The 10,388-nt window shown below is 39.8% G+C and overlaps 1 protein-coding gene across 5 annotated transcripts in view; it reads right to left on the bottom strand.

Moving 5' to 3' along the window:
- Nucleotides 1-2,087: 2,087 nt before the first annotated feature.
- ASB3 (ankyrin repeat and SOCS box containing 3) overlaps nt 2,088-10,388 on the bottom strand; it is a 118,033-nt gene continuing 109,732 nt past the window's right edge. For all 5 annotated transcript variants that reach the window (XM_066378271.1, XM_066378272.1, XM_066378273.1 and 2 more), the window contains one exon: nt 2,088-4,296. In XM_066378271.1, coding sequence (XP_066234368.1) covers nt 4,091-4,296 — 206 coding nt within the window. In that variant the 3' untranslated portion in view covers nt 2,088-4,090. The remainder of the gene's footprint in view (nt 4,297-10,388) is intronic.

The raw sequence follows: 10,388 nt of genomic DNA, 5'->3' as shown, positions 1-10,388 counted from the left end.
AAATTAAATTTTAAAAAAAAGCTTTGGTATATATATACTATGGAATACTACTCAGCTATAAGAAATGATGACATCAGATCTTTTACAACAACATGGATGGACCTTGATAACATTATACTGAGCGAAATAGGTAAATCAGAAAAAACTAAGAACTATATGATTCCATACATAGGTGGGACATAAAAATGAGACTCAGAGACATGGACAACAGTGTTGGGGTTACAGTGTGGGGGGGAGGAGAGGGAGGGGGTTGGGGGAGGGGAGTGGCACAAAAAAAACAGTTAGAAGGTGACGGAAGACAATTTTATCAATGTCACCCCATTAAAATTAATCCAAAAAAAAAAAAAAGAATGTGTCTCACGGCTAATTCAGGCAGTTAGAATAATAGTATAAGGATGCTAATTCTGCTTCTCAGGCCACATCCTGCAAAAGGGGCCCCAAGCAAATTGGTGATTTGGCTCCTCTGATTTTGCCAATTGGATTTAAAAAAATAATAGGTCAGGAATGCCCTGAAATGGAACTAACAATACATGAGCATAAATTTAAAGGACTTTTAGATACTGGAGCTGATATATCTGTTATTGCTAAGCTACACTGGCCTCCTTCCTGGCCCACTCATGCAGCAGCCACAGAATTACAAGGTATAGGGCAGAGTAAATCCCCTCAACAAAGTTCTAGTTTTCTACATTGGGAAGATTAAGAAGGTCATTCTGGATTTTTTAAGCCTTATGTGCTCCCTGGATGGCCAGTTAATTTGTGGCATAGAGATGTTTTGAAAAATATGGGAGCGTTGCTTGTCAGTCCTAATGGTTTAGTCAGTACTCAGATGCTTGATTGGGGATTTTTGCCCACCAAGGGTCTAGGGAAAGAACAGCAAGGAATTCTCACCCCCATAGAAGTGGCACCCAATACCAGAAGGTATGGATTAGGATATCAAAATTTAGCATAAGGGCCTTGGTAGCTCCTGCTACCTCAATAATGCATTGTGCAGACCCAATTACTTGGAAATCAGATAATCCTGTATGGGTAGACTAGACAAAAAAAAAAAAAAGATATATAACTAGGGAAATATACCTCTGAGAATATAGATAAGTACAAACATGAAAGGCAAACCTTCAGATGAATTTTCCAACTTCTATCTGATTTATTCCATGCTGATAGAAACATCAAGTCCACTGTTCCAAAGACATGTAGCTATTCACATTCTGATTATGGTTGTTATTTGTAAGTTTTTGAGGACCAACACAATTAGAGTAGAATTATGAGGAATAGTCAAAATTACTCATATGTCTTCAAACTGTACCTGATGCAATACTTGAAGATCCATAAATATCACAATTTTCACACAGATTTACAGATGGACATCAGTAGATAAAAACAGATCTAAAGCTAGAGATATCAACTGGTTCTATGACATAAAGGTGACACTCAGGCTGCCTATCAAGGATTATCAGTCACAAGTGATCACCGGACACAGGAGTGGTTGGTGGAAGTGACCTCTGGGAAGTTGGGCCACCAGAAAGCTACATATTAAAACTCTTGTTACTTGGCTAAAAGAGAGGAAAATTTAAAGAAACAATGTTCAGGTTACCACCCTTACATCAAATGATCACAGAAAGATATCCTGTAACAGAAAGGATTTGCAGTAGATACACTTAAAGAATAACATTGGATCAAGGAAGGGTGAATGCATGGCCACTGTTACACATGATTTGTGGACTGCTCTGGTAATAGGTACCACGATTACAGAACTATTGTATAGGGCTCTTCACTAGGCTCACCGTGACTTTAAACAGTATTAAAGCACCATTGTGCAGGTAAGGCAGAGCTTAAGGGTCACGTTAACTAGATGTATCATTTTGATCAGAAACTGTAACTATCACTCACTCACCTTTAGATGCTTTGAGATTAGATTTCTTACTGACTCCTTGCTATAGGTCATAAAACTCATAAATATTTTATTATAAAATTCTCTGAAAGATATACACAGTAAATAAAATCATTTGTTTTAATACCTAGGCTTCTAAATGTTTCTGAAATATTAATTTTCAAATCTTTAAGAATAAGAGCTCAATAACAAGTTATGGATAGTTGAATTTTTATTATATATTTGAACATGAACAAAAACACATGAAAAGACTCGCCCTCAAATGTAAACATTTTATGTACATTTGGCTCTAACAAAAAACTGGTTACGCTAAAAATCAGAGACTTAAGGGTTTAGAAAAATAAAGGACATTTTTTAAATACTACATAGTATATACATTCTTGGAATTTTATTAAGTTAAGTATCAGAATCTCCACCTAGTTTTCCATATCCAGCCTATTTCTGCCTGTATAACCACATTGAAACTGTCTCCACTCCACAGGCAGCAGTTATAGCTCTAATCAGCACTGAGTTCAGTCTGGACTTTTAACAACACCTCCACTGGTAGGGCCTCTGGACCTTAACAACGCCCCATCATTTGGTCTGACTTCATCGCTGCTTTTATCAAAAGCAAAGGACTGGCCCTGGCCAGTTGGCTCGGTGGTAGAGCATCGGCCAGGCGTGCAGAAGTCCTGGGTTCGATTCCCGGCCAGGGCACACAGGAGAAGCGCCCAATGCTTCTCAAGCCCTCCCCCTCTCCTTCCTCTCTGTCTCTCTCTTCCCCTCCCGCAGCTGAGGCTCCATTGGAACAAAGATGGCCCAGGCACTGGGGACGGCTCCTTGGCCTCTGCCCCAGGCGCTAGAGTGGCTCTGGTCGCAACAGAGCGACGCCCCGGAGGGGCAGAGCATCGCCCCCTGGTGGGCATGCCGGGTGGATCCCGGTTGGGCGCATGCGGGAGTCTGTCTGACTGTCTCTCCCCGTTTCCAGCTTCAGAAAAATACAAAAAAAAAAAAGAAGCAAAGGACTGTCCGAGATGGACCTGGCTGATCCACTCCCACCTATTTTAAGCCACAGAATACCAACAGGACAGCAGACTTGCCCTCCTTTGGACCCCCATCTCTAGTTATCTATCCTGACAGTCATGTTTTCATAACCTTTCAAGGTTGGTCTCCCAGCGTCTTATCATAGCTCACCTGATCAGCGTTTAGTCCTCTGAGTAGAGATTCAGACTAAGCAACTGTAAAACCAGTGAGGCAGTATCTCATTAACCTAGGGCTCTGAGGTCTAAATGTCATGGTCTATTTGATTATCTAGATAATAAAAAAGAAAAACAGTCTAATATTAATAGAATTGGCAATCATTGCTTCATAGGATCAGAGCTGCCCTCTGATTTGGAGGCTGAATGGAGCTTGAGTGCTTGTATTTGATAGTAAGTGACTCAGGAACATACCTTCCTTCCCCTTTCAGTCTCCTGGTTAGTATCCAAAGGTGACAAAGTGCTCATTTATCCCAATACCAAGCTATTTTGTTTCCTTTTTTTTGCAACTAAGCATATCTTTGAGATTAGGTCTGTTCTTGCCTTTGCAAAAACAGTCTTTTTTAGCTAAAGAGCTTATCAAGGAAATGAAAAAAAAAGCAGCAAAATGATTAAATGATTCACTTTTCTATATTGTTAAAAAAAAAATTTCTCCTGAGTTCACCTGTGAGAAGCCAATGAATCCCAATTCTCCATAGAAGTGACTGAGTTAAGAGACAACAATGAAATATAGGATAATTCCTTTATAAACATAAGGGGTATTACACCCTAAATTAAATAACAACAAGAATAGAGCCAACCCCACAGTGTGCACACTTCCAGTAAAGTTTTATGCATTCCATTCTAAGCTCCTAGCCCTAGGTAAATACACACTCATAGGTGGAAACAAGCTATGTTTAGCACCAGAAGCAGCATCACAGTTCGTTAACAGAAAAAAAGCAAAAAATGGTTAGGTAAATGAAGATCACAACGTAAAATGAACTGGTGATGAACTGTTATGAAGGCATGTAAGTGGGGTTTACAATATTTTAACTAGGAAGCCCCCAATTGCATTAAACTAATGACCCACCAAAAAACCTAAGCAACCACTCAAACAAAACACATCCCTTGTGACTATAAACTCATGAAGAATTTGTACTCCATGGCTCTCAGTCTCGGTGGTTTTCAAAGTGAGGTGTGAGCCGTGTTAGGTAGCTTCGCTGACCTCTCCATCTTGAGTGGCTGCCAGCTCGGGAACATCATTCATCCTCAGAACTTCTGCATACAGCAAGTAATTATGGAGACTTCTGGGAAGTGGCAGCTGACAGATGAAACTGTCAGATCGTAGCTGGTCTGGTGCTAGACTGGACCGAATTTCCAAACGACAAAGGTGGGCCAGGGATGGAACAGTGGCTGGAGAGACAAACCAAACAAGGAAGATGAAAAATTCTTAAACATTAAGGTAAATGCTTTTTACCCGTTTCTATGTAGTAAAAGAGAAGTGATGTGTTACTTAGACTTACTTTTAAAAGATGACTTGTTGTGCCGCAATGACCACAATAAACTTTGTTTTACAGCCTTCACCTGATTCCTCAGAACTCAGTTGCTGGCCACACAAAGTCAACACCCAGGGTCATATAAAAATAAATGTTCAAATTCTAAAAATATGGCAATAACAGTTGGGGCTTAACAAATGGATGAGCTAACCTTAGAAATGATAGCTCAATGCAGCAAATGTTGCATCCTTCTTCACTCTGTCTTTTTGTACATGGTGTCCAGACCTACTACATTAGTGAATAAATGTGTAGCCTACAAAAGTTTTCCTCCTCTTACCCGTGACACAGAATGAAATTTTAAAACGAGCACAGAGAGAAAAGTGCCCACCATGGTATATACCCATACACTTCACATACATTTCTCTTTTTACTTCATTACCCTATGAGGTATATGTTACCTTGCTTTCAGAGATAAGAAAACAGAGGTTTAAAAAGAGGTTTAAGTAACTTTTCAAAGGTCATACATCTAGTGTGTGGTAGAGCTAGGATTCAAATTCAAGTGCACCTGACCCCAAAGCATGTGTTTGTACGCATGCACACACACTGAAACCACTGCTGCCAAAAGCTAAGTACCAATTAAAGGATAGTCCACACGCACTTCTGGACTATGATAGTAGTCCCATTTTCCATGATGAAACGTGTTAACTCATGAAGTTAAGGTTCATAGAAAGTGAGAGTACTAAAAACAGGTAGTGGTTTTATGTGAATCAAATGTAACGCTTTTATTAGTTCAAGAAATCTTGTATAAATCCCCATGGAATGTAACAATAATTAACTGAGGAGGATCACAGCAACAAAGACAAATAGTATCAAAAGCCCAGCTGATACCAGATCAGCTAGAATGACTCCAAGTCTAGGGTTCCTTAAACTGTAACACCCCACAGGGCCTCAGACATACTAATTCTCTAACATCTTCAACATCTTCTAAACCACTGAAGTTAACCCATCATTTTACATTTTAGTTTAAGCATATTGGTTTAAGTTTAGGTTAGTTTAGTTTATTCAGAGTCTGGAAAACTCAAACCATAGTGTTTCAGAATGCCAAATAAGAAGAGCAAAAGAGCCTGACCAGGTGGTGCCACAGTGAATACAGCATCGGCCTGGGACGCAGAGGACTCAGGTTCAAAACCCTGAGGTCACCAGCTTGACCGCGGGCTCATCCGTTTGAGCACAGGCTCACCAGCTGGAGCGCAGGGTCACTGCTTGAGTGTAGGATCATAGACTTGACCCCATGGTCCAGGGGTAGTCAACCTTTTTATACCTACCACCCCCTTTTGTATCTGTTAGTAGTAAAATTTTCTAACCGCCCACCAGTTCCACAGTAATGGTGATTTATAAAGTAGGGAAGTAACTTTACTTTATAAAATTTATAAAGCAGACTTATAGCAAGTTAAAGCATATAATAATAATTACTTACCAAGTACTTTATGTCAGATTTTCGCTAAGTTTGGCAGAATAAATCTTTATAAAACAACTTACTATAGTTAAATCTTTTTATTTATACTTTGGTTGCTCCGCTACAGCCCACCATGAAAGCTGGAACACCCGCTAGTGGGCGGTAGGGACCAGGTTGACTGCCACTGCCATGGTCGCTGACTTGAGCCCAAGGTCACTGGCTTGAGCAAGGGGTCACTGGCTCAACTGGAGCTCCCCTCGCCCCAACCCCCTGTTCAAGGCACATATGAGAAAGCAATCAATGAACAACTAAGGTGCCACAACAAAGAATTGATGCTTCTCATATATCTCCCTTCCTGTCTGTCTGTCCCTATCTGTCCCTCTCTCTGTCCCTCTCTCGCTTAAAAAAATAAAAAGCAAAAGATTTATCTGATTTTGTATATAAAACTTGAGTCTAGGAAAAGATGAGTATTTTCTTAAACCATGAGTTATAGACTCCCCCATTATAAATAAGACCACAGCATCTATAATATGCAGCACTGTTTTCATATCCGTATCTTGTTTAAATTTTACCGTTCTGTGAACTTAAGAGAAGAATCATCATTCTCACTTCTAAGAAGGAAAACACAGGCAAAGGGAGCTCTGGAGGAATATTCAGGAATACATATGGAGAGCATACTCAAACTACAAAACCCCAGTTTCCAAGGAGTAAGCGGGTTTAACTGCAACAAGTAGGTTGACTGTGTGCAACTACCGTATATTACATATAAGGAAGCCTTCTTACCCAATGAGTTCAGGAAGAGTATCTTGTCCTAATGTCACTGGGCATGCACAAATGTAATAAAAATTTTGGAATGAGCATAACTGATTTTTGGTAAGCACACAACTCAACTGGTAGGGTGTAATGCCAGTGGCCAAGGCCAGGCAGGTTCATACTGGATTCGGGCAGATGGTAGAGAAACTGCAGAAGCCAGAAAGCGTAGGGCCATACCTGTTTATTGGAGGCTCGCAAGGACAGGTGAGCAAATAAACAACAAAAGGGAAAGAGCTGATAAACAGAGGAAAACCTGCTATTTGCAGTAAGGGCAGGGAGCAAGGAAAACTGCACCTCACGGTTGTGGGAGAGCGATCTGGGAGAACTGCCGCCCAGGGGAAGCATCCACAGCCTTATACAGGCTGTGCACACATGCCACTGCCAGGTGCTCATGCACTAATCAAGCAAAGTGCTTGCAGCCGGTAAACCCAAAAGCAAGGCTAACACAGCTGCCCCACATAGGGAAAAGAATATGTTGGCATCAGCTGCAAATACTGATCAAGCCATGGACACATTTGGATGAGAATGATAGAGGAACTGACAAGGCAAGTGTAATAATGCCTGTGGCCAAGGCCAGGCAGGTCCACCCGGGATTTGGGCAGATGATAGAGAAACTGCAGAGCCAAAAAGCTGGGGCCATTCCCATTTAATAGTCCCACAAGGGCAGATGCACAAACAGGCAGGGCAAAACCTCTTCTCAGGCAAATGAACAGCAAGAATGACCCCTCACAGTAGCACATAGGCAACCACAATCCGCCATCTGCAACTCGCCCTGAGCACAACTACCCATAGCCTTACACAGACTATACACAAGTGGCACTACTAATCAAGCAGTGTTTGCAGCCGGTAAAACAGCAAGACAGCCTAACACAGCTGTTTTCCCAACAAGTGCATGGGTTAAAGTGAGGTTGATTAAGAGAATTTTTAATTATATTCAGTTGGAGTTTAATATGCATCTTATGCAACTGCCATCTCTTCATTCTGGACATTTCTGTTCATGTAGATACTGATTACACACCCAGAGTCCAGATAAAGGATGGCTGTACCACCTGGAGGAGAGCTGCTCCCTCGGGGAGAAGGGGTCCTTAATGCTTTTCCAGCTTCTCCGACTTGACAGACCGCGCTGACTTAGAGCCTTCAGGCGGACTGAGGAGCATTCCCCCGGCTGCCCACACCGTTCTGCAGCGCTGACCAGCTTTTCCAGGTCCCCTGACTACACAGTAGCCCCATCTTCAAAGCTAAATAGATCACTTGCTTGTTTATGCTAATGTATGCACTTAATCATTTGGGATCAAGCCAAACTGGACCAGTACACATTTGTTATGGGAAGCTTCAGTGACCAACCCATGTTGATACTATCAAGCAACAACACACCTGATCCAAGTGATCTGACTCCAAGTCTAAGGTTCTTTAAACTGTGAAAAGCCCGAAATAATTCTCTAACACCGCTGAAACTTTCAGAAGAACTTTCCATCTACTAATAATAATAAAAAGGAAAGAGTATAGTTATTCAGATATTGGTTCCATTAATTAATTAATTGCATCATTCTTACTCGCCCCCATAAACACAGTGGATCACCGGCCTGAACAATCAGACATTAAGAACCATATTCATTTGAACTGAGGAAGTCTTTCATCTGAAGAGTATTAACACAGTGCCATCTTAGTTTATTATGTAACCCATCAGCGCCATCTCAGTTTATTAGACCAGTGAATCTAAAGGTATTTTATAATCATATATGCAGTACTTCAAAGCATACAAAATTCTTATGAAAGTTTCAGTAATATATAGTATTTCCAGATGTGCTGCCACAAGGTTAAGAGAAGACCAAGCCATGCCCTGTATGAAAAAGCCCAGAAGCTGTTGGTAAAACAGACTTTCATGAAAACCTGTTAAAACCAGATTTCAGCTTGTTAAGGGAAAGAACACCATCCAGTAATAAGACCTGTGCTGGAGTTGAGGAGCCACTATTAACTAGTTGAGGAACACTGGCAAGTCATTTAAATACTCTGATGTTCAGTCCCTCCTCTGTAAAATGGGCATGACACCTCTCTGCATCAAAAGGTTGGTTGTCTTGATAACACTATATGGAGTGAAATAAGTAAATCAGAAAAAACTAAGAACTGCATGATTCCATACATAGGTGGGACATAAAAACGAGACTAAGAGACATGGACAAGAGTGTAGTGGTGGCCTGACCTGTGGTGGCGCAGTGGATAAAGCGTCAACCTGGAAACACTGAGGTTGCCGGTTCAAAACCCTGGCTTGCCTGGTCAAGGCACATATGGGAGTTGATGCTTCCTGCTCCTCCCCCTTCTCTCTCTCTCTCTCTCCTCCCCCTCTCTAAAATGAATAAAAAAAAAAAAAAAAAAGAGTGTAGTGGTTACCAGGGGGAGGGGGAGGGGGTGGGGGAGGGGGAGGGGGAGGGGTGGGGGAGGGAGGAGAAGGAGGGAGAGGGGGGAGGGGAGGGGCACAAAGAGAACCAGATAGAAAGTGACGGAAGACAATTTGACTTTGGGTGATGGGTATGCAACATAATCAAATGTCAAAATAACCTGGAGGTGTTTTCTATGAACATATGTACCTTGACTTATTAATGTCACCCCATTAAAATTAATAAAAAAATAATAAAAAAAGAGTCTTGATACTATAAAAAAAAAGGTTGGTTGTCAATGAGGTTTAAGTTAGAACACATTAACAAAAATACTTTATAAACTATAAAATATACTAATCCAAAACAAATCCTAGACACCATCTAATCTAGTGATCTCCAAATGCTTTGACAGCACACCCAATTAATGGAAAGTCTTTAGGTACATAATCCCAATGTGTGAATGTTCATACACAAAAATATGAGTCTACTATTAATTAATACTATTTATGCTGCAAAACAAACAAAATTAAAACAATAAGCTAAAATAAGATATATATTAAATGACTTTATTTATTAAAGGCATAAAAAACTTTTGTGCTTTTGTTAAAAATACTAATTATCTTAAGAGCAAGGTGATTAAATAAGCTTTATTAATTTAAAATCAGTGATTTAGCAATTCCAGATTTGGTTCTAGATTAGGCTTTTGATACTTGGTTTTATAAGTATCAAAAGAAGATATAGCTAAAAAAAATATCTTACAAAAACATATAGGTCCAAACAGAAGTATACCATGGCTTTGTTGAAATAATCAGGATACCATCCTATACCATCTACCAATTATGCAAAAGTTTTTATCAAAATTTATCTGATATATTTCTATTTTTCCTGATATTATAAGCTTATAAGCAACTTAGAAGTTTACCTTTTTTACATTTTTATGAAAAACATTCAAATCTCATGGAAATTGTCTCCAAGTATTTTAAATGTGTCAATATGAGAGTTTTTCTGGATAACACACATTGTATTTGGCAAGAAAAAAAATAACAGTGGAAATATTTCCCAGTATCTGTTTCAAAATCATCTCCCCACAGCAGTTTCTTTCAGAAATCAGCTAAAATATCATCCTTACCTTAAAATCAATAAAATTTTTAGAACATTATTTACTAAGGTTCATACTACTGATAGCTATTTACCACCAAGAAAAAAAAAGATTAAAAAAACTAGAACAGTTGTATTTTCAAAAAAAAATACATAATTCATCTTAAAGTTCAAGGACTCTTTTATATATTGTGTCACAAGATAATGAGCAAGGCTGTGTGTGTGTAAACAATAATCATGGTCACTCCCATCCATTATAAAGTACTA

Source organism: Saccopteryx leptura, chromosome 3 (assembly GCF_036850995.1).
Source record: "Saccopteryx leptura isolate mSacLep1 chromosome 3, mSacLep1_pri_phased_curated, whole genome shotgun sequence".
NCBI lineage: Eukaryota > Metazoa > Chordata > Mammalia > Chiroptera > Emballonuridae > Saccopteryx > Saccopteryx leptura.
The sequence above is the reverse complement of the archived record's forward strand: the minus strand, read 5'-3'. Positions and strand labels throughout refer to the sequence as shown.